The 24,969-nt window shown below is 40.1% G+C and overlaps 1 protein-coding gene across 1 annotated transcript in view; it reads right to left on the bottom strand.

The window, feature by feature from the left end:
* The window catches only part of BIRC6 (baculoviral IAP repeat containing 6), a 319,798-nt gene that overhangs the window by 96,609 nt on the left and 198,220 nt on the right, over positions 1-24,969 (bottom strand). The window contains 5 exon segments of the mRNA XM_048843594.2: positions 1,239-1,403; positions 7,242-7,459; positions 11,429-11,729; positions 16,470-16,666; positions 22,086-22,259. Coding sequence (XP_048699551.2) covers positions 1,239-1,403; positions 7,242-7,459; positions 11,429-11,729; positions 16,470-16,666; positions 22,086-22,259 — 1,055 coding nt within the window.

Raw genomic sequence — 24,969 nt, 5'->3', positions numbered from 1 at the left:
CTGAAGTAGCAATAAGCTCATTTCAGACAATCATAAATAAAACGTACATGGCTCAAGTTCAGTGGTATGCTGAACAAGCCCAGAGAATAGAGATGTGCCTGGGGGAAGATTGAATGAAGCCTTTTGAGACAACTCTCCTGTGTCTGAAAACATAACCTTCTTGGAAAATTTGGGGAAATAAGAAGGGACTTAAACAAACCAGTTACCCTTGCTAGTGATGAAAAAAGGGGGAAATCACAAAGAAGCCTATTTGGCAAACTAGAAATTAGTCTGTTCCTAGTCTCCCAGGTCTGCTTCTCTGATCAGCTGCCTTTGCTTTTGCCTAGATGCCAATAGGTCTACATGGAAGTATAAAAGCACTACAGAAATCTCCTAGAATATTCTTGGTTCAGTGAACATTCAGAGCTGTCCATGTGCTGACAGCTAAGCACATCCGCTTTTCTATGGATCACCATGATAGGGGTTATAAACTTATAGGTGATCCTTCTCCTAGGGGGGAAAAAAAATCTGTGTTTATCATTTAAACTTGAGCTTCTTGTGATCTCTTGCTAATTTCTGTTTGCTACATTCACTGTATTACCTGGTTGAACAGAGACATGCTCTATATACTCTCAAGTGATTCTGAAGGTCCCAAAGCATCAAACTCAGTCTATAGAAGGCAATGCTCTGCAACCTTCCTGACCTTGATAAAGTAACTGGTGTGTTAAGATAACACAGAAATACTCCCCAGCCTGAAAGGCTGGCATGTGTTCTCATTTCTGGTGGTCAGGAACAAACCCCTCCCCCAATCATATAATCACAGGGGCATCCACCTTTGCTACAAAGCTATTATGCACATCAAGCTTACAACCTCCTGTTTTCAGCAGCTTAGCTTGCAAATGTCTAACAAAACAGCTGCACAATTAATTACTTGAGGTCACAGGTGTATTGCATCTGTATTTAAGCAAATAGCTTATTGGGATTTTCTGCTCCATCTGGTTCAGTCCCACATTTTCAAACATTCACATTTGTTATAAGAAAAAAGCTAGACTTTTTTTAGCCAAACAGAAAAAATGATATATTTTTTTTAAACTATAGGCTCACAAATGGCTGATAGGTGTTTCAGCCTAATAAGTAAAACACTTTAGATACTTGAGTGAAAAAGAGGTTAAAAATACAAACTTTTTTACAGGCTTAACTATATTACCACCACATGCATGAATCCCTACACATATTATTTATACTTCACCATTCCATACCTGCAGAAGACAGGTGACATGTTCTTCTTCCAGCCTTTGTTTAGTCAAAGCTTGTTCTACATCCCATCCAGAAGCCGTGGAGCCAGTTCCAAAGCCAGTACCCTTAGCCCAGTAGAGTTGCTGTTCTTCTGTTGATGCACTGTTGTGCGTGCTCGACACCTGTGGCTAACAAAAACAAAAAGTGATTCTACATCATATTGTCCAGGTCCTTCAAAATTCTCTCTGTCTTTCAGGAAAAGGTTTTTTGTTTTTTGTTGCTTATTTACTTATCAAAACAAACTCATACACACTGACACTGCACCCCATATTCTTCGTAGTAATTATTATGTTAGTGATTATTATGATATTATGACATAATTATGATGTATTTTGTGCAAGATAAACCATGTAAGGTGTCATTGGAAAAGTTATGATTTGCTGAACATGATTATCCTATTTGTATGCATGTAATAGTTTTGTATCTGAAGTTATGAATATTGACTATGTATCTGTATTTCAAATGTAGTTACACCTGGGTAATACCCACTAGACAAGATGCTTTAAGTTTAGACAGTGGGTGGGGAAGGGCCCATTCAGGGCAACAGGCCATTAAGAAAAAACAATAGGCCTTAGCAGAAGTTTATCTCCCACCTGGGGAGCCTTCCTGAAAAGGCTACAGAAAGCCTCCAAGTAATGGCTGCTGTGACTCTACAAGGACATGTGATGAGACCACACATCTCCAGACTTCATCTTGGGATGTCAGTATTTTTCCAGAGATTGGTCTGGGAAATAAGCTTTGAAACAAAGGGTTCCTGCCCTATGCAAAAGCTATACAAGTCAGGTAGTGATCATCTAAGGTTCTTCGCTCCACACACAAGACAACTCCTGGGAACACCCGAGGAACAAAGACTGAACTGGGGGAAGTGCTAGACCCAGACTAAAGGGATTTCTAGTCTGTGAATGAAACACCTAGGGATTCCAAGCTGTAAAGCAAGTGCAACTTGCCCCTTGAGAATCTGCAGCCTGCTTGTATCATCTCTTTGGATATGAATAGCAGATTCTCACCCTATTTAGCACGTTAAGTTTAGTTTGCATTTTTTGTGTATTTGCTAGGTAATCTATTTTGATCCATTTGCTATCACTTAAAATCTATCTTTTGTAGTTAATAAACTTGTTTTTGCTTTACCTAAACCAGTGAGTTGGAGTGAAGTGTATGGGAATCTTATCTCAGGGGCAAAAGGCTGTTGCATATTCCTCTCCACATTGAGGAGGGGGCGAATTTTATGAGCTTATGCTATACAGTTCCCTGTGCAGCGCAACATGGTATAATTTGGTGTTTATACTCTAGATTCGGTGCGTGTCTGTGGAGCTGGGAGTTGCCTTAACTGTAGCCTTCCTATGCAGGGGCTGGTCAGAGAGCCTGCATGTAACTGCTGCTGGGTGTGTCCCTACCTGTATGTATGCTAGTGAAAGTGCAGGCTGGAAGGCTTGACAGTTTGTCACAGCAGTACAGCGTGAGAGGGAGCCCAGGCAGGTGGGTCGGGGGGGCTCAGGGAAACCCCAGCATCCCGGGGGGAACCCATCACAGACATCCATTGGAATTCAAACGCCGGCACAGGAAAAACTCTGCAACGCATGTGGATTTCTAGTACATAACCAGGACTGTAAATCATCCCATGTGATTTTCAGCTTGCATGGGACAGTAAATCATGTTTCTGTTTACTGTAATCACATTGGCAATAATAATATTTTATAATGTACACTAATGAAGGCTAATTAGGATCATGTTAAACGATGCAGCTCTACAACTAGCACTAAAATATAGCCAAGTTTAATGAAAATTATAATTATTAGACAAATTTGGATGGAAGATAAAATGTCATTTCAAACCTTTCTGCAGGCTGCTAAGACTTGATTATGAAACTACATGGATTAACTGTGAATAAACTTGCTAAAGTAGTAAAAGAAGAATGGAATTGTTAAGGCATAAGCCTACATATCAGGGAGAAAGGTTATATTCCCAGCTCTGCCACACAATTCATATGTGGCCCAAGTCACTTAAACTCAATGGCATCTCAGTTTCTACTCCAGTAAAATGGGGATAATACTTCCTGACCTTGGAGTGTCATGAGATTTATTTCACTAACTTTTTTGAGGTGTCCAGATTGCTGATGCTTATGGTGCTCATTAATGCATTTAAATAATAAAATAAATTTAATAGCAAAATAGCATTAGATTAGCAAACTGTTTTAACATGTATTAAAATATTCTGGTGCCTATGTTAAATTTAAAAGATAGCTACCAGATCTTTTAAAGTTGTGCACCTAAACATATATTCAGCACCTAAATAAGTGACCTGCTTTTCAGAAATACTGAGCACTCACAGCTCCCATTAGAATTACTGAGAGCTTTGGGTAATGAGCACTTCTGAAAAGCAGGTCACTTATGTAGGTGCCTAACATCAGGCACCCCATACTGAAAATTTTGGCCTATGCCAAAAACTGGAGAGGACTTCATTTTCTCTTCTGATTTTCACCTTTTGTGTTGTTTCAAGTACAGTAAAGAGAATGAGGAAATAAAGTTGTTAAAATTATTTGTAATAAAAAGCAAATACCACTCATGTAACATTAAAATATATAAACAGATTGAATTATAAATTAACAAATTTTGAATTGGAAAAAAACATAGAAGTCAAATAAAAATATATTTACTATGCATCTTGGAAAATCAGTAACATTTGAAATTATAACATTGTTACACTACATAAATATATCATTATGGCCTTTGCAGTAATATATTGGCAATACTTTGCATTCATGATTTTAGTTTTAAATTGGAGCCTAAAGCCACTTTAATAGTAAAACTACAACATGCCCAAATTCATGGAGATGTTACTACAGATGAATATGCTGTCTCTTTGGACTTGAGCACTTCAGGAGAGTCCTCACCTCAAGAATATAGGCTTCAGTACAGGCTCGGTGAATCTCTCATTTTTTAAAAAGTTATCTTCATTATCACAGGGAGGGGTGGGAAAGCATATGGCACATCATCTGTGTGAGGGCATCTGTGCCTACTGAAAGAGAATCCACTTCGCTGATGAAACAGTGATCTAGTTTCACATTTCTGTGATTTGCGAGAGAGATCTACTTCCAGGTGTCTGAATTGCTTGGTCACTAGTTTAAAGATTTCCTAATTCAGATGCCGTACAGATTTGTTGGTAAGATAGCTACTCAGCCAATCCTATTCATGGATTCAGGGTATGCTGTATGTGCACTGTTCTGAGTGATAAGATACTCTTCTCTGCCCAGAACAATTTCCCTTGCTTCTGAGAGGAGCTGTGAGCTTCTGATTCCACCCATTGTTCAGATACGTGACCATGGTGTTCAAATCAGACTGAAACAAAACACGCTCGCCTCCAAGGTAGTGGTGATAAAAACTTTGTAGTGCATTCATTTCTGTGAACTCTAGGAAGCGGATACTTTCTCTTTTCCATGTGGCATTCTCTACATGTGACCGTCTTGTTTTCCAGGTGTGCTCCCCACCCAGCAAGACATGTATTTGTTGCAAAAGTGGAAGGTGAAATGGTTGGACTTTCAATATGTTTTCTTGTCCTCAACACCATGCTCTGAGCATCTCTAGCCTCTGTGTGCCAGTAGCTTGAAGTGGACGACAGGGGATGATCACTTGATGATTACCTGTTCTGTTCATTCCTTCTGAAGAACCTGGCATTGGCCATTGTCATATGACAGGATGCTGGGCTAGATGGACCACTGGTCTCACCCAGCAAGTCTGTTCTTATGTTTGGTTCACCAACATTCAGAGGGAAATAAAAACACTGTCCCATTCAGTATTAGTACATGATTTTGCATTGTATCTGGTGTGTAGATTTAGAACCTAAGCAGTAATTTTTGGAGAATTCATTTACTTAGCTGCTGCTCTGGATGAAGGTTTGATAAAGATATCATCGAGAAATGGGGAGTACTTTTGGACCAGAGACTTGCTAGGATTATTACTGGATCACTGTGAAAACCCTGGTAGCTGAAGATGGATCAAAAAGACACGGTCTTGTGCTAGATGTGCAAGGTTATGCATTTCAGAAAGCTACTATGACAAGATCGTAGGTTAATGTGGAGATAGACTTCCATGTGTGTTGAGCTGGCAGATGTCTCCTGGATATAGAGCAACTACAGTTGATCCTAGGGTTACCATCCAGAATCTTGCTTTCCTTAACCATTTATTTAGTCGCTTCACATCAATGATCACCCTGATACCGTCTATGAATTTTGGATTATAAAGACTATGAAGTATACACTGGTGTACATTTATTCTGGCGGAACTGGTTCTACTGCTCTCAACTCCAGGAGGTGAGCTCCCATTTTCAATATTACTTGTGCTATACCATATCTTGACACTGGTGAGTGTATTAAAACGGATGAGGTGGAGCCTTGTGTGCCAGCCAGTTGTAATGGCCAGGCTGCATTATGCACTTCTGAAGTTGTGTGGAGACTTACTGCTAAAATATTCTGCTCTCTGGTCTGATATTGGGCTTACGGCCCATAACTAATGTGAGCTGGGATATTTTTGGGAGAAGGCTAATGTTAACGCTACCTGATTCATAAACATCAATTCTACTATTTCTCTCTAGAATAGGTTGTGTCCCTTCATTACTACTTCTGATTGGTGCAGAAATGGAAGAACATCTGTGCCTGTTAGGTGCCTCAGTCTCGTCTCAGAATCACAAAGGGAGGGAGGGGCAGGAAGACTAAACAGACTTTTAAACTGTAGTGATTCTTGACCGTCGCCTCCACTTTTGTTTCCTTCCATACAACAGAAAACCCATGAACATGTAGGTTCAACTTTAATTTGGTCCCTTTGTGTGTATGCATGATGATACAGTCTGACTACATGATCACATACTAGTTTTCTTCCCACAGGATGCCTGCCTCATTCAAAGCACAGAATGGACAGTACTCAGGGAATTAATTGGGATTGTGCAGTGAATGAGTTAGATACTCCCCTCACCTACCTCACTTGTCCAAAGTTGGAAGGTGTGTAGTAAATACAGCCAGGGATTAGAGAAAGGATGCTTTTGTGGTTACAGTAGTTGAATGCCACCCTGAAAAACTGCATTTTATCCAGACCTCTATCACAGCATTCCTGTGTGATGCTGGACAAGTCACTTTGAACTTTTTACAGATGGTCCTTAACTGTGTGTGACTCATTTTCTATTCGCCAAATTTGGGATACCTGGGCATGATTTGTGGGAGTGCTGAGCTCTCATAATTGCAACTTAAGTCAATGGGAGCTGTGCTTTGAACATATTAACTACTATAAAATACTAAATTTTCTGAAAATTCCGGCTCTAGGTCCTTTGGCTTTAATCTCACTGTGCCTCACTTCCCCATCTGTAAAACGGGGATAAAATAGCACTTTACCCTATTGAAAAGTTATGAAGATGAATTCACTAAGGTTTGTGAACCACTTATTGAAGAATGAAAACCACTTAATGAATAATTCTGCATTCAGTGTAGGGTTGGATGGTGTGGAGTATATAAGACAGAGGCACACATTGACTAGTGAGGATAAAAATATTGACCATCTTGAGCACTGAATGAGGTAGGAGTCCTGTGGAAAAAAATAGTATGAGATCATGTAATTAAAGACTGCATCATAATACAGATACACAAGCAGCCCAAATTAAAGGTTACATGGGCAACTTAACTTTTCCGTGCCTGACTTTGCAATCTTTACATTCTGTTAAAGTAATTTATTTTTAAATGTAGTAAGTCTTTTAAGGTTATCACAGAGCACTGAAATATGTAAGCAGCAGTAGTTTAGCAAGGACTTTCAAATGACTTTTGCAATTCACCTGAATTCAAGTTCTCAAGAATTCATTTTAAAGAGCTACAGGACATTAGATTAAGGAAGATGTGTGATGCTACCCCAGCAACAAGACTTTCATAGTTACTCGGTCACTGGAGCTTACTGCAGCTAAGTCAGTCACTAACCAGAAGCCAAGCTTACCTCTGACTGGTTGGGACTAGAGTTGGGCACTCTCGGGGCATGGTGGCTCAGAGCAGATAGACAAGCAAGTATAAGATGCACTGCCCCAATTTCCAGTGCCATGCGCCTAAGGAGCACTCCATCATCAGTAGTCAATGGTGTGGTGCTGAACAAACTGCGCAGCACATGAAATGGAAGAGTTGGAAGCACGTTAGCCGAAGGTGACTGCAGGATATGACCTAGGTTGAGAAAGTATAAAAACATTAAATATTTCCTTTTAACGGTTCAGCACATAATGTTCAACTTTGCAATGATTTATTGAAAATATTCAGCTATATTTCTGACAATATTAAGTCTTCAGCAGAATGTATTATTTTTTGCCAGGCTTCTTTTTAGCCAAAATTCTGGTGGGAAATATGGGCAAGAGATATGAACTGGTTTCCTTTATGGACTAGGCTGAGACCAATAAATGCATATAATTTGTGATTAAAAACAAGATTTAAACCCTTATCTCCAAGGGTGAAAAGCTAGTTTATTAACAACTCTCTCACTACACTAAATTACATACTTGGTCATGTTTTTGATTGTAAGATTGGATTACTCTGTAAAGTTTAGAGAAAGTTTATACAAACAGCTGCCCTACCAGGAAGCCACTGAGAAAAACCTCTCCACTTTAAAAATATGTTGATAAATGCTAGGATAAACTTTGCTGTGACACAAACTGTAATGCTGTTCATGAGGTGAGTACACAATGAAACAGTGTAGCGATTCAATACATTTTCACTACAGGACATTAAAACTAAAATTATGTTTTACTAGATACCCATTGTTTGAGTTTTGTACTATAATTTTATTTTTAAAGTTAGCCCTATTTTATCAAGGGTGGAGAGGAGGAGAATGATTTGTAAAATCACAGTGTAACCATATTCTTGCCTGTTAATGCGATGTACATAGTTAAAACTGTCCAATTTTATGGACTCTTCTGCCCTCTGACTCAAAATATTTCAAAAGAAAAAAGTAGACACACTGTTTACAAGAATGAGAGAGACACTGCTAGCTCAAGTCCTGGAAATATTTTAAACATCTAACTGTCCAATAACTTTGTTTTCTCTGTGTAATAAGTAACTTGTGACTATTTGTTAATAAGTAGATTTATTCACAGTAAAGTGATTCTTGAGATTTTTACTTTAAAAAAAATCACAAAATACACAAACTTATCAAAACATCTAACTTCTTTTATTTTATTTATTTATTTATTTTAGGAACAAAACAGACTGTTGTCTAAAAGAAGGTTTTATTACTCCATAAGAGCAAGAAGTCCCATGACCACTGTCTATATGACAAGAAATATAAAGTATTTATTCTCATTCTCTATAGGCTCCCTAACTCTATTCATCAGCCATGCCACAAGGGGATGGTAGAAAAACCAACTGAGAGAACATTGATACACTATTTGCCTCAGAGGTGTATTGAATGGTAATTATTTTGGGCCATATCAGGGATTTGTAGATGTAGATCTTTACATTATGTAAAAGAAGCAGGCTAAGCATGAGATTTGGATGGTCCTTCAGTCAGTTTACTACCCAAATTTGAAGGAAAATACCCAGATATCAAATTTCATTTATTTGGCTCACTTTGTCTCCCACAGTGTGCACAATCTTACCGAAAAAGCAACACAAAATTAAGAGGCAAACAAAAGCCAAAGTTCATGGGACTAGCTGAGCAAACTGGGAAGTTTATTGCCCCTCCCTCTTTTGTTTTTTGCAGAGGTTCTAAACTAGGATGGATGTTCTAGGGAGCACAGATACTCCCTTGGGGCATTTAACCAATTTATGAATGGAGGAACAGGTTCTTGTTTTGATACTAGAGGTATCTAGGGGCTTAGCCTTTGCAAAGGGATAAATGTCTGGTTAATTAAACATGGAAGGATCATGTTTCCTTCAGAAAAAAGGTGGCCAAGATATCTGAGCTGAGAAATTTGTTTATTTGTTTTCATCAGGCTACCAGTGGGTGAAGGAGATCCAGAAAAACATTTGCTACCTCTTCTATTCATGGTTTTAAGGCCAATTTTATTAGTACTGACCACGTCCATTGTGTTACCAAAACAAACAACCAAAAAAACCCTCACTGGTCTGGCCCTACACAAAATGCATAGAGTTTAAGTCCAGAATGGCCCATTAGATCACTATTATACCTTTAGATAATCTAGTCTGACCGTCTGTGTATCACAGGCCCTTAAATTTTACCCAGTTCCTCCTGTGTTATGCTTTAGCCAAACACAAGTTATTGGGCTCATCTTTTAGAAAGGCACTCAGTCTTGCTATACAGAATTCAAAAGATGGAGAAACTACCACTTCCATTGGTAGTATGTTCCAATGGTTAATCACCCTCAAAGTTAAAATGTTAAAAGAGTGCCTTATTTCCAGTTTGAATGTGTCAGGCTTCAGCTTCCAGCCATTGGTTTTTATTATGCATGTCTCAGCTAGACTGAAAACCCTTTTAGTACCCAGTATTTTCTCCCTGTGAAAGTATTTACACATTGTAATCAGGTCACCTCTCAATCTTTTCTGATAAACTAAACAGACTGAACTCTAATTCTCTCACTGTAAGGCATTTTCTCCAGGCCTTGAATCATTTTTGTCTCTCTTCTGCCTCCTCTCTGATTTTTCAACATCCTTTTCGAACTGTGGACACCAGAACTGTATGCAGTATTCCAGTATTGGTCTCACCAACATTGCATAAAAGTAAAAATCGCTTTTCTAACTTACTCACTATTCCCCCATACATTTTATACATAATACATTATATATTTATAGTTTATACATCCAAGCATCGCATTAGTCCTTTATACTACAGAAGTGTATTGGGAGCTCATGCTGAGCTGCTTGTCCACTCTGACCCCAAATTCTTTTCAGAGCTACTCCTTCCCAAGATAGAGCCCTCCAGTCTGTAGTATGGCCTGAATTCCTTGCTCCTAGACATATAACTTTGCATTTGTCTGTATAAAAAATGCCCTTTTTTTTTTTTTAAATGGGCCCAGTTTACGAAGTGCTCCAGATTGCTGTGTCTGACTGACCTGTCTTCATCATTATACACCATTCTGCCAATATTTGTGTTATCCACAAAGTTTAATTAGCAGTTATTTTATATTTACTTCCAGATCATGGATGAAAATGTTGAGTAGTTTTGGGCCTGGTACTGATCCTCATGGAACCCCACTAGAAACACCCTCATTCGATGAGGATTCCCGATGACAACTATTTTAAAATCTGTCACCCAGTTTTTAAATTTTCTTATATGATCCAGGATGTGGGTAAGATTGAGTTCTTCACAAACTACACAAAGCAATTCCAACCTCCTTCTAAAGGAGGGGTGGGGGAACTATGGCCTGGGACCACATCCAGCCCTTCGGACATTTTAATCCAGCCCTCAAGCACCCACTGGGGAGCAGGGTCTGGGGTTTGACCTGCTCCGGCGCTCCAGTCAGGGAGCGGGGTCTGGGGGCTTGCCCCACTCGGCTCCTAGAAGCAGTGGCATGTTCCCGCTCCAACTCCTACATGTAGGGGCAGCCAAGGGGCTCTGCATGCTGCCCCCACCCCAAGTGCCACCCCCACAGGTCCCATTGGAACCACGGCCAATGGGAGCTGCAGGGGCGGCGCCTGTGGACAGGGCAACATGCAGAGCTGCCTGGCTGCAACTCCGCATAGAAGACGGAAGAGGGACATGATGCTGTTTCTGGGAGCTGCTTGAGATAAGCCCCACCCCGAGCCTGCACCCGACCCCCTCCCATGCCCCAACCCCCTGCCCCAGCCCTGATCCCACTCCTGCCGTCTGAACCCCTTGGTCCCAGCCTGGAGCACACTCCTGCACCCCAAACTCTCATCCCCAGAACCCGCACCCCCAGCTGGAGCCCTCATGCCCCCCACCCCCCTCAGTCCAGAGCTCCTTCCCACACACTGAACTCCTCTTTTCTGGACCCACCATAGAGCCCACACCCCCAGTCGCAGCCCTCACCCCCTTCTGCACCCCAACGCCCAATTTTGTGAGCATTCATGGCCCGCCATACCATTTCCATACCCAGAAGTGGCCCTCGGGCCAAAAAGTTTGCCCACCCCTGTTCTAAAGCATCACATTGTAAATACACTTAAATGTAAGTTAGAACAATTTAGCAGAGTTTTACAAATAAATGTAGTAGTTACAGTACATACTTCCTTCGCCATCATCTGTAACCCCCAACACCAATCTAAGCAGACACTGGGCATGTTTCCTCTCTTTTAACAGCACCTCTGCATAGCCAGGGAGACGAAGAAATAATCCAAAGGCAGCCAAAGAATGAGCTGGTATGGGAGACATAGTTTGCACTGCTGATTTGATTGGTGGAGGCTCTGCTGCAATTGTTTCTGGGGCTTCGTAAACTAGTTCTCCTGATTGCTCAATGGTAACCCATTCAAACTGATCACTGTCCTTCTGTTTCTCTTGTGTAGTGGATGTAACTACTGGAGCACTCACCTTCAAAAACAACAAAAAAGTTAACACAATCCTTGGAAGTAGTCATCATTTAGAGTCAATTCTTGCAGCACACAATTTCATTCCAGTCAGGGGTGAAAATAAGCCGGTACAGCATACCGGTAAAAAGTGGCTGCCAGTACCGGCCCGTATCCAGCTGACTTTAAAGCGCTGACACAGCAGAGCTTTAACATCACTGCCCCTTTTGCGCCCCCCTGTTGGCAGCCCTGCCCTACTGCGGCAAAGGACCCTGGTTAAAGTGCTGCCATGACAGCGCTTTAATGTTGTTGCCCCTTTTGCTCTTGCCCCACCCCAGCCACTGATTGGGGGGGGGGAGTGAGGGCAAAAGGAGCAGCTGCCCCAGGACCAGCGATTTAAAAGGGCCTGGGGCTCTGGCCGCCGATGCGTAGATCACCTGCGGCATGAAGATGAAACACGACAAAAGAATTCATTTATTATTATTTATTAGAGAGAAGCTGTTCACACACCTGTTCAAAAAAGGAAATGAACTAGCTTTATTTTAACTCTTAAAACAAGACAACCACAGCACAATGTGGAATTTTCCCCCCCATTTCCTTCCTTGTACTAAGACCAGATCACGAGCAGCTGAGCCAACTGATATTACAGGTGGCAATAAATCAATGTTCACACAAAGTAGACTGTCTCAATGGTAGTGAGAGGTTAGGTCGTTTTATGGCCACACACAGTAGCCAAGAGAAATTTATAGATTAGGCAGTAGGATACTAAAAGCAATTATTCTCCACCATCAAAAAGGCTCTGCAAAGTGCTGAAAGCACCCAATACCTAAAAAGGGATGCCAGCACTTTGCAGAATCAGGCCTTGGGAAGCCGTAGCAAACATATTTCAAAGCATCATTAGGATAGAGCTAGCATGTTTCCATGTACAAACTTAAATTTTCCAGAGCACTAATTACATGAAAAGAGAAAACGTTCGCATGAAGACAAAGCAACACACTTCATTTGGAAGTCTGTATGAACAAAAATATAAAAGAAATGTGAGGTGCACATTTCCATTCCTCTACTTGCAAAGACGGGAAGGTGCCACCTCTTTAGGGGTAGAGTTAACATAGTTTCAGTGCCCTATTTAAGCACAGCCTTAACTCTGCATTTCATGGGTTTCAACTTTTTTTTAAAAAACACTAACATTCTTAAAAGGTAACTCATGCTCAAACCCCTAATTTTTGCCTGCAACTGTAACTTTACCTAAAAATTTGTTTGGAAAGTTGCTTAGAGTTTGTGTTTTTTTGTGGTGGGGGAGGAGTTTGTTTGTATATTTGTTTTTAATGGTTCCAAATTTTTCCTGTTCCTGTGAAACCCGAGAGTCTACAAATGGAGAGACCTGATCAGCAGACAACAGAAGGCTGCAACAAAAGCACTGCCTCCTTGGTAAACTGGCTGAAAAATTGCCTGATAACCACAGTTCTCAACCACCATCCTGACTGTGTAACCTGATGCTTCAGATGTCTCAGGTTTGTAAAAATGGAGTTCCACTTCTGAAATCTCTATAGGTCTGCAGAATCATGACTCTTTGCCTATAGAGCCTAGAAAACAAGACTCTGCTTCTGCATCAACTTCCTGAAGTCTGAAAGTCTTTATTAGGCTCCCCAGGAATCCTTCCACATCTTTAGAAGGCTCCTCTCGGCCCTAAGGGAGTCAAAAGAGGCTCTTCAGTGATTAAAGTCTTATTCAGGATCATAGGGGGAAAGGCAGGGTAGTCAGAATAGCCTTAATTAACCTAAGACTCATAGGGATGGTGGGCCTCCAATAAGCACGAGGCTCAGCAGTGTACTGCCAAAACATTCATAAGCCAGAAGATCTATACAAGCACATATATGCATAAACAGCACAAATCACTAGTTTCAATCCTGCACCCATTGTAGTCAATGGCAAAAGTTCCACTGACTTCAGTTGTGGCAGGATTGGGCCCCTCTGTTATACCAGCAACTATTTAAATTCTAGTTTTAGACATACAGGCCCAGATTCATGCCTGTTGTAACTACTGTGGATGTAAAAGCTTCTTGCTGTAGCTTACAATATCTTCTTATTGAAATTCTGAAATACAGCTATTTGGAAGGAAGAGTACCACTTACTGAATCAGAATCTCAGATACCAGAGTAGCTGCCTACTTTCTCCTTGGAGGATTCCCATCTGAGCAACAACAAGGTCTTACCCTACTTAAATTATGAAATCTGAGGATATTATAGCCTGATGTAGTACTGGCCATGGGCAATATATGTAGTACAATATACTACAAAGAAACTGATTACTTGCATAGGTTTTACATAATTTTCTTACATTAGAGGAAATTTGTAAGGTTTCAAGTTTAACCCTCTCATCCCTCAGAAAGGCGCTGAACAGTTTTCCTTTCACTCTCCTTTGGTCTGATTAGGCATTTCTAATACCACTTAGGTTGGAGACCTAATCAGAAAAAATACTAAGCTAGCATGTCCCATGCTCCTACAAATTACTACATTACCCCTTCTATATAGATTCTGTGAAGCTCATGCCTTGCTGTAGAGGTAAAATGACCCACTGTCAGCTGCTTTACAGAGAATCGTTCTTTATCACAGTTTGAGGGAAACAGTAACTCTTTCAGGAACTTTTAATAAAACTAAGTTAGACAAACTAAGGTGGTCCAGAGGATAACGCAACTTCTTACGAAAACGTGTTACATACTTTTTCCTTATTAAAATCTTTGAGTCTATGAGCATTCCTCTCTCTATTAATTTCACCTTTACTACTGATGTCTATGGGTAAGACTTTTCTTTTCCATTATGGTTTATGAAGATTCCATTTTCTGCAGTCAAACACTTTCTTCCATTTCTTGATTGAAGTCAATGAACATTCAAAATATTCTGATATTCCTTTTAGAATGTCACACCAATGATTGCTCATGACTGTTGAAGTGTGAAGTACACAAAAATTCTCCCAAAGAGATGTTCACCTTATTCATGAGTAACAAAATAGCAAATATTTTATATTACTTCTTCAGTATGATTTAAAGGGGACTTTCAGAGGATTTTTTTAAAATGGGGTTGTGCTTTTTTTAAATGACTGAAGGTGGCTTGTACGTTTTTATTTTTGCATTTTTTTAAACTTTTGAAATAAGGAATATCAAGTGTGTGTTTTCTTTGGCTTTGCTGGAAAATCTGTTAAAGGTGTTAGAGCACATTTATTATAAGCTCTTGCTCCTTAAACATTGGGATATTTAAGAAAACATTCAGTATTTAAGAAAAATTTCCTCTCTCCAGTGTGTCAGTCATTAGTTAATAGATCAAGTCCCAGATATATTAAATAGCGAATTTTGATCTATGAACTATTGAGACAGCTTCACTCCTCTAAGACAATGCAAACCACAGAGCCCAGGACCAAGCATGAGAGCGCTGAGAACAATGCATTATCAGTCAAGGGGATCCAGCTACAGAATAAACTTCCAGAAAGACTGGAAGAAAGAAAAGGAGGACTTGTGGCACCTTAGAGACTAACCAATTTATTTGAGCATAAGACTGGGTGAATCCAGAGTCCAACCATCTTTAGGAAAATGCTAGAAAGCTTGCAGCAAAAATGACAACTTCCTACACACACACACGCATCTACCCAAACACGCTTCCCGCTTTCTCCCCCAAAAGAAACCCTGCAACAAACAAGTCAACCAAACAAAAAACAATGTTAAGACAGCAGAGTTAACTATTAGAAATAATGCAAAAGTTAAAGGTTCCTATAAGCAGTATTAGTGTAGCCACACTGTATATTCTGTAAAAGCTACAGATTAAAAACAAAAATTTCATGAGTAACATGAATGCTTATATTTTTTGTTTACTAAAAGATTACACTTCTACAGTGCTCAACACCCAACGGTCCCCGGTGATACAGGACCAAGCACTGAGGAAGTGGGAAAGGTGGTTTGCAAACAAAGGAAAAACAGGGTATGGCATCATGGCAACTGGTACAGTGTCCTCGAGCATCGCATCAGAATGCCTGCTTAGAACCACCTGGATGTCTAGGTTGGGTAGGCTTTGATGCAGAGACAGAAGGGGGAAGTGATCTATGCCTTTAACCCCTGTACCTTTTTGCTCTGCAGGCTCTGACTGCTAGCTGGGGCACAGTACCGGAGGGGTTGCTGAGGCCTACAGCACTTCCTGGAAGAGGCTGGGGTGTACATCCCAAGGGACTTTAGGGTCACCCATGACTCCTTTAGCCCATGGAGCTTCGTGTCTGTCTGCTCTGAAAAGACCAAGGATCCCCAAAGGGCAGGACTTGTACAGTCGGTTGGACCTCATGCAGAAGCCCAGAATACTGCAACCAGGAACTCCTACACATAGCCACTGCTGAACCTATGGACCTGGCAGTTGAGTCAGCTACATCCACAGCAGCTTGTAATGAGACCTTTGCCACCAATTTTCCCTCATCCACTAGCAAGGAGAACTCTGCATCACACAAACTGCATTTGGATCCCCAATGAGTAATTTACCATTGTATGTCCTATTCAGAACTTCTCACTCAGGAAAAAATTCCTAACTTCAAAGGGAGTAGATTTTAATGAGGATATTTAATTAGCAAAGCTGGAGAAAATGTGTCAACATTTGATCAATCAAATGCAAGGTATAATTCATAGGATGATTTTTAACTCTTAGAAAACAAACCATACAGAAAATATTTGGAAATGACTATAGTAAGAAAAAAGCTAGCACATACTACTAGACAATCAAACTGTTTGACTTACTTGTTGAATTACATCTGGATAAAGCATAGGAAGTCTTTCTGCAATGAGGGCCAACCCACCCATTCCTGCAAACACTTGTAATGGAGACTGAATGGGACATGTTTCAAGAAAAGATTCATCTAGCACTGCATCCATACACTCGTCTCCTGGAGTGACTGCTTCCTCTTCAGGACAGGACCCCAGTAAGTCTGCATGTTCTATTTAAAAAAAAAAAAAAAACACAAAAAGAAAGGAAGACCCAAACCATTAAATGAAGTGGTATCTTAAAACATGAGAATGTTTACTTTTTCTCCTCCACTCAGAAAATAAGAACATTATACTTATTTCTTCAGCAAATATTGAAGTCTTTAAGGGGGTTAAACATGTCAGTACAAGAATAGCAACAGAAAATCTAACTTTTCTTTTGGTAAAACCAAAACAATATATTGCCAAGTCAAATCAGGTTATTTGACTGCTAGCAAAAATGATGTGGACTCATAAGATATGAACCTAAGGAAAAAGAAATTTAGCTTGTTTAGTAAGTGTTATGATCTTCCAGTCAGATGATGATCTTGGTGGTGCTGCTCCAAACTGCAAACTTCAAAAATTTCAGAATTAATCTTGGACTTATGACCTGAGCTCAAGTAATCAGGTAAAAAATCATTTATATCTTAGAAAGAGTTAAGATGCTTGCTAAATTAGTGCAAATGAAACTACAGCTATGACGCAAATAGCAGTAAGGCAAGAAACAATTATTTTACAATAGGCTATTCAGTGAGCCTGAGGCATAATACTTAGCTTGAGGCCTAGTCATAATAATAATTAGCATAAGACCTGCTGTAAGTTAGCATAAGTCAGAAGATTTAGCAGTATCTTCTGATAGACTGTTAGACTTCAAAGTCTTTATTTAGCTAGACATTCTTAACCACATTATATATATAGAGAGAGAACCAACTATCTGCGTAAATGCTTACAATAGTCAGAACCCCAAAAATGGATAGCAGGAATGACAAATATGGATAAGAGGCCAAGACTTAATAAAATATGACCTTGAAGATAAGCAGGTGTAAGAAATAGTTGCACAAAAAGGAATCAACCCTGCCACTCAAGATGGCAGGACCGTGGTGACCTAAACAACACTCATCTCACCGCCCCATGGATTCGTGAGTATGTGTCATGTTGATTCTGCTGTTATCTTTGTTTATTTTGTTCTGTGTTTTTTCTTATCCTGACGATGTTACTAATAAAACTCAAAGCCTTTGTGTGTCTGTCTCACCAATCGTCATCATAATTGATCTCTAGGTAGTCACCAAAGGACAAACCTATTAGTAATGAGTGCATTTTGCACCCCAAAATAATCATAAGGCTAACCATGTGTTAGGAAATGAGGGCAAATTCAACCAATATCAACTCTGTGGATGGCCTGTAGTACCACAATTATAGGTGACGGTGCACAGGTTACCAGAACTGCAAAATAGTTGGATTTCTACAATCCTTAGGCTTTGTTTACAGGACAAAGTCCTTCTTGGTTTGACCTCAGGTGCAAATTTAAGCCAATTTACTAAAACCATTGCAAAACTCTGCATGGACTCCTATTTTAAGAGTGGCTTTTTTCATTTAGCTTAAGTACATTATGAACAAGTTAAACTAAACAGATAGAAGCCACTCTTGGGGCTTATCTACATGGAGAATTAGTGCACTGTACAGCACTCCAGCATGCCATGCACTAAGTCTCCATATAGACAAGGCCTTAAGCAAAATAAGTATAAAACCTTGTATGGACATGATTTAAACAAAATCTTCTTAAATTCATTCCTTAGGTTAAACCTATCCATAGTTCTCACACAGACAAGCCCTTAGATCAGTAGGTTTACCCAATTCCACAGTAGACCCCTCCAAGCATGAGGAGCAGCATGGGAGAAATCATGAAGGTGTTTGTTTGAAAATTTAACATGAGGGTGATGGAGGTATGAATTGTTGGCCAATCAATGGTGAGAGCTGATATCTTGACAGTGAACAAGAAATGACAGGTAAGGAAGGGATAGGCTGTGAAATGTCTTGAAATTGAAAACACACCACTTACATTTGATGTGATAGGAAAGGGTAGCCAGTAGAGGGCTGCAAAGAGAGGGATGACATGGACAAAAATAACAAAAAAAATTTTTTTAAGTACATCGGAAACAGAAAGCCCGCTAAACAACCACTGGGGCCTCTGGACCATAGAGATGCTAAAGGAGCACTCAAGGACGATAAAGCCATTGCGGAGAAACTAAATCAATTTTTTGCATCGATCTTCACAGCTAAGGATGAGAGGGAGATTCCCATACTCTTTAGGTAACAAATCTGAGAAACTGTCCTAGATTAAGGTGTCATTAGAGGTGGTTTTGGAACAAATTTATAACTAAACAGTAAAAATTCACCAGGACCAGATGGTATTCACCCAAGAGTTTTGAAGAAACTCAAATGTGAAATTGCAGGACTAACTGTGGTATGTAACCTATCCTTTAAATCAGCTTCTCTCCCAGATAACTGGAGGATAGCTAACATGACGCCAATTTTTAAAAAAGGATCCAGCGGCGATCCCAGCAATTACAAGCCGATAAGCCCAACTTCAATACCGGGAACACTGGTTGAAACTACAGTAAAGAACAGAACTGTCAGACAGATAGATGAATATGATTTGTTGGGAAAGAATCAACATGGTTTTAGTAAAAGAAATATCACGCGTCACCAATCTACTAGAATTCTTTGAGGAGGTCAACAAGCGTGTGGACAAGGGTGATCCAGTGGATATAGTGTATTTAGATTTTCAGAAAGCCTTTGACAAGGTCCCTCACCAAAGGCTCTTAAGCAAAATAAGCTGTCATGGGATAAGAGGGAAGATTCTGGTAACTGGTTAAAAGATAGGAAACAAAGGGTAGGAATAAATGGTCAGTTTTCAGAATGGTCTGTACTGGGACCCGTACTATTCAACATATTCACAAATGATCTGGAAAAAGCGGTAAACAGTGAGGTGGCAAAATTTGCAGATGATACAAAACTAATCAAGATAGTTAAGTCCCAGGCAGACTGCGAAGAGTTACAAAAGGGATCTCACAAAACTGGGAGACTGGGCAATGAAATGGCAGATGAAATTCAATGTTAATAAATGCGAAGTAAGGCACATTGGAAAACAATCTTAACTATACATATAAAATGATCTGGTCAAAATTTGCTGTTACCTCTCAAGAAAGAGATCTTGGAGTCATTGTGGATAGTTCTCTGAAAACATCCACTCAATGTGCAACAGCAGTCAAAAAAGCTAACGGAATGTTCGGAATCATTAAGAAAGGGATTGATAAGACGACAGAAAGTATCATATTGCCTCTATATAAATCCATGGTATGCCTACATCTTGAATACTGTGTACAGATATGGTCATCCCAACTCAAAAAAAATACACTGGAATTGGAAAAGGTTGAGAGAAAGGATTAAAAAATTATTAGGGATATGGAACAGCTTCCATATGAGGAGAGATTAATAAGACTGGGACTTTGCAGCTTGGAAAAGAGATGACAAAGGGGGGATATGATAGAGCTCTATAAAATCATGACTGGTGTGGAGAAAGTAAATAAGGAAGTGTTATTTAGTTCCTTCTAATAACACAAGAACTAGGAGTCACCACATGAATTTAATAGGCAGCAGGTTTAAAACAAACAGAAGGAAGTATTTCTTCACACAACGCAGAGTCAACCTGTGGAACTCTTTGCCAGAGGATGTTGTGAAGGCCAATATATTAAAAGAACTAGATAAATTAATGGAGAATATATCTACCAATGGCTATTAGCCAGGATGGGTAGAGATGGTGTCCCTAGCCTCTGCTTGCCAGAAGCTTGGAATAGGCGACAGAAGATGGATCATTTGATGATTACCTGCTCTGTTCATTCCCTCTGAAGCATCTGGCATTGGCCACGGTTGGAAGACAGGATACTGGGCTAGATGAACCTTTGGTCTGACTCAGTATGGTCGTTCTTATGACAAACTGATGGGCTAGGAAAGCAACCACTGCAGCTGCATTCTGAATGGATATGAGCAGGGCAAGACTGCATTTGTCAAGGCCAGAGAGAGGGATGTTGCAGTAATTGAGATGCGAGATGAAATTGGAACACGAGTTTTAGTTGTGTGGTGCAGAGGAAAGGCAGTCTCTTACAGATATTATGCAGAAAGAATCAGCAAAATTTAAGCATAGCCTGGATGCAAGGACCTAGAAAGAGGGCCTAGTTGAAGATGATGCCCAAGACTGGCCACCCAGGACATTACAGACCTGAGCAACGGGCAAGATGTTGGTGTTGTCCAAAGTGATCTAGAAAGGAGATAGCAAGAAGAGCCTGTGGTGGAAGAGATTAAGGGGTCAGTTTTAGCCATGTTTAGATTCATCTGAAAGCTAGACATCCGCAAGGAGATGTCAGAGAGGCTGACCAAGATTTTCATTTGGGCAGAACGAGACAGGTCGGTAGTAGAGAAGCAGAGTTGAAAGTTGTCAGCATAGAAATAAATGGTAGCTGAATTTGTTTGAAGATCAGATTACCCAGAGATGAGGTGTAGAGGGAGAAGAGAAGGGAACCAGGGAGAGAACCCCGAGTAACCCTTACAGAAAAATGGAGGATGGATGAGGAGGATCTACTTCAGGACACACAAAAAGAGTGGTTAGAGATAGTAGGAGAACCAAGAAAGGATAGAAACAAAGGAGGACAGGATTTCAGAAACAGCATAATGGATGGTGTCAAAGGTGGCTGACAGGTCAATGAAGAGGATGAAGTATTGGTTCTGAACTTTAGCTAGGAAGAGGTCAATAGAAACTTTGGCAAGAGTAGTGTCAGTGGAGTGCAAGCGACAGCAGCTGGACTGGAGAGGACCTAGGATGGAATTGGAGAAGACAAACTCCTAGACAGAGACTGCAGACAGCACATTAAAGAAGCTTAGAGATGAAAGGGAGAAGTGACAGTAGTTGAAGAGGCACGTGAGGTGACGAGTGGATGTTTTTAGATGGGAGAGACTACAGAAAGCTTGTATTGTGATGGGAAAGAGCTAGGGAAGATAGAGTGGTTTAGGAGATGAGTAAGGAAGGGGATAAATAGGTGCAAAGGAGATGGGATGGAGCCACTGGGACAAGTGGAGAGTTTAGAGGAGGTGAGCAGACAAGAAACTTCCTTTGTGACAGGGAGACAGAGGAGGGAATTGTAGTGAAGGTGATGATGTACTTGTCAATTTTGTCTTGACAGAAAATCAGTGAGATCTTGTGTGGAGAAATAAGTGGAGACAGGAAGAAGGGAGGGTTTCAGGACTAAGTCAAATGTGGCAAAAAGGCAGCAGGGAGTGAAGGTATAGAATTCAACTAAACTCAGTAAGTACAAAATTTAGTAGTAGAGTTGCTTTAATTTCATTTCTGTTGTTCTCTGTATCTTATACCATATATCTTTGGAAGTAATTTCAAAATGTTTAGTATTAAAGACCCTATGCACTATAAATCTCACCACTTCTCTCAAGCGGCATGATTTAGGAATACCAGCAAGGGAGAAATGTGAAACAGCCTGAAGTTAGGCATGTCTTGCTAAAAATAAAAAGCTGAAAATACAGCAACAGAAGTTAAACACTTACCTTTTTCTGTGTGGAGACGTTTAAAGGAGTCTGTCTTTGACAGGCTTGGGTCTGAGATCACTTTGGAGCCAAGCTTAACTGTCAAGTCTATTGATCGGTAGCCTTGAGGGAGTTTACGGTCATATAGTAGAGTCAAAAGCTGGGCAAGTGTCATTTCAGCTGGCAACGGCTGGCCTACACAATAATATAACCAGATCATTTTCCAGACAAATTTATGAAAATTATTTATGATTAGGTTACTTTATTACACCACCATAATCTTGCTCCTTCACTTATGCCACAGCTACAAAGGAGAATTTAACATCCTTGGGTCCTAACAAGCTTTTACTTCCTGACCACTTCAGTAAAATTTGACAGTGAAGTCCGTAAATTTAAACTCATCCTGTCATTGCACAGATTCCATCAGTCTGGAATAGACTACTGGATACCCACAGACACAGCTCACTGGACAGATTAGTGCCCCAATGCTCTCCATGTATTATGGAATCACCGCTTCAGGTTCCATAATTAATACTAAGTTTTGCACTTTATTCTGTATGAAAAACAGCATATCCTCCCCCAGTTACAGCACTTGTTCTGAATAAAGAATGAATTTTATGAGAATTTACCATTAATTAGATGGTTAAAATTTTAAAATGAGTCCCTTAAGAAATTTAGCATACATAATGCCAGACCTTGTGTCCTGAATTATTTTAACAGAATAATACAGGCTAAAACTGCAAAGCAACAGGATTCTTAGGAGCAATTGCTCGTTCAGAGATTGGTCTAGTCTTTCTAGCCAGAAACAAAAATCTTTAGAGGCCACTTCAGAGAGAAAGTTTGACCCCTTGTGTTTAGGAATTTGACATAATTTAAGGTAAGCGTTTGCGCTCTCATCTTTTCTTACTGGGAGGCAGCCAGTATAAGCCCACAATAATCTCCAGTTTTACGAATAAAAAAAGAATTGTCCTGTTGATCTTTTTCAGTGGAAAGAGGGTCTGAAGATCTCTTAAAGTAGAATTACTATGTAATTTATAAGCTGATTGCTAAAGTTGCAGAAAGGTACAAGGCATAAACATCTAATCTCTGTGCAACTGAGAACTCCTTTCCCCTGCCAGATGTAAAATCCCATGAGCAGACATACTAAGTGGAGACTGGTAATGGGACCACCGGGGTGAGCGTAACCAGATTGACTGAGGTAGGTAACCAAATTGATAGCTTTGATTGTTACTAAGAAATTTACTCCACGAATCTCACAGAGAAGAAGCACTGTATTTGATTACATGCCCCATATATCTTACACGTTTTTTCAAGCAGGTAGTTGTCTTGTGTCAAAGCTGCTTCCACTTAAGAAGCAAGCTTTCTTTCAATGGCTTAAATTGTTTCTCCACAGGCTGCCAGGGGACCCAATGCATCTCCTTAAAGAGTAAATGAAAGGTCTCTGCTCCCTTAGACAAGAGATACACCGCAAAATGAAGTGACAGAAAACCAAGCTTGCTGCATCTGCGAGACAGAGGCAAAGCCCTGGACTTGTAGGGCAGGTTCTGACCATACAGACAAGTCGCCATCTGGGTACCAAAAATTTAGCCAGTAAGCTGCCTCAAGTAGCAGCTGTGGGTGTAGTTGCTCAACAGTCCACTTCTGGCTGACAAACTGTCTGTGCATGAAAATATGTATTCAGTTTACTGGTAATAAAGTTCTCAGGTTTTAAAAATAAGGAAGCATGGTCAAATGGTTAGAGAGGTAGCCTGGGACTTGGAGACCTGGATCCCTGCTTTGCCACAGGCTTCCTGTGTGTGGCCTTGAGCAAGTCACTTGTCCCTCTGTTCCCCAAGTCCTTTTCAAGGCAGTGCTTTCCAGAATACACCTCTAATCCTGTCAGTATCACATTTTTTCCTAGTGGGATGACCTGGCATTTGGCTGTATTAACATGCATGTTTGAATAAACCCAGTTTATCAAGCAATCCAGATCGCTTTGCCTAAATATTTTAGCATTGACTGTAACTCTGGATATTCTTGTTTGACCTCAATACCTAATCCCACTTTGAATCTTGACCTCAGCAACATCCCATACAAGGTTCCAGTCTAATTACAAATTGTGTAAAAAAGTATTTTATTTTACCTGTTGTGAATCTGCCACCTTTTAATTTAAGTGAACATCCCCCGACCACCCTCATTCTTGTTTTAGATGGGGAGAACAGACGCTCTTCTCGAAACCATTTATAACTCTATATATTATCACAGCCCCTCTTACTTGTCTCCTTACCTAAGATAAATAATCTCTTTTCAATCTCTCTTCATATTAGAGTTTTCTGTACCTCTAATGATTCTCATTACTCTTCTCTGAACCCTTCATTCTGCAATAAGGTGACCTGTCATCTTAATTAATTTACCACTCCACCAGTCAGAGTCATCTACAAACATTCAAAATATTGAATAGCACATGGCTGCTTTACATATTTTTCATATGAAAATTTGGCTAAGATATGCTATTTTAGGAAGCATAAATATTGTGGCATTCACTCAAGGACACAGATACTGGCAAATGAACTTCTCTAAAGCCCTAAAAGTTGCTATCCACTTGAATTTATCCTTCAGAGGCCAAAAACAGTGAGGAAGCTTACAAAAACTCTTGTTGCTGGGCTGCAGGGGAATCTTTTTTTAATTAAATTTGCCACTTTAAGAGCTAGAGAATGATTTTCAAGGGAAGCCAGCATGTTCATACCTCAGTCTTTACAGCCAAGCTTCATAGACACATGAGCTGCTAGAGCCTCACTTTCATTTGAAAGGCAAATCAGTGATAAAATGGTTATAACCCTGCAGTAGGTAGAGGTGAAAAAAGGAATGCAGATATCCATCAGCATTATACTTACTATTTAATATTGCATGTGTACATCATGGTTTG

This window comes from Caretta caretta, chromosome 3, assembly GCF_965140235.1.
Source record: "Caretta caretta isolate rCarCar2 chromosome 3, rCarCar1.hap1, whole genome shotgun sequence".
Taxonomy (NCBI): Eukaryota; Metazoa; Chordata; order Testudines; family Cheloniidae; genus Caretta; species Caretta caretta.
The sequence above is the reverse complement of the archived record's forward strand: the minus strand, read 5'-3'. Positions and strand labels throughout refer to the sequence as shown.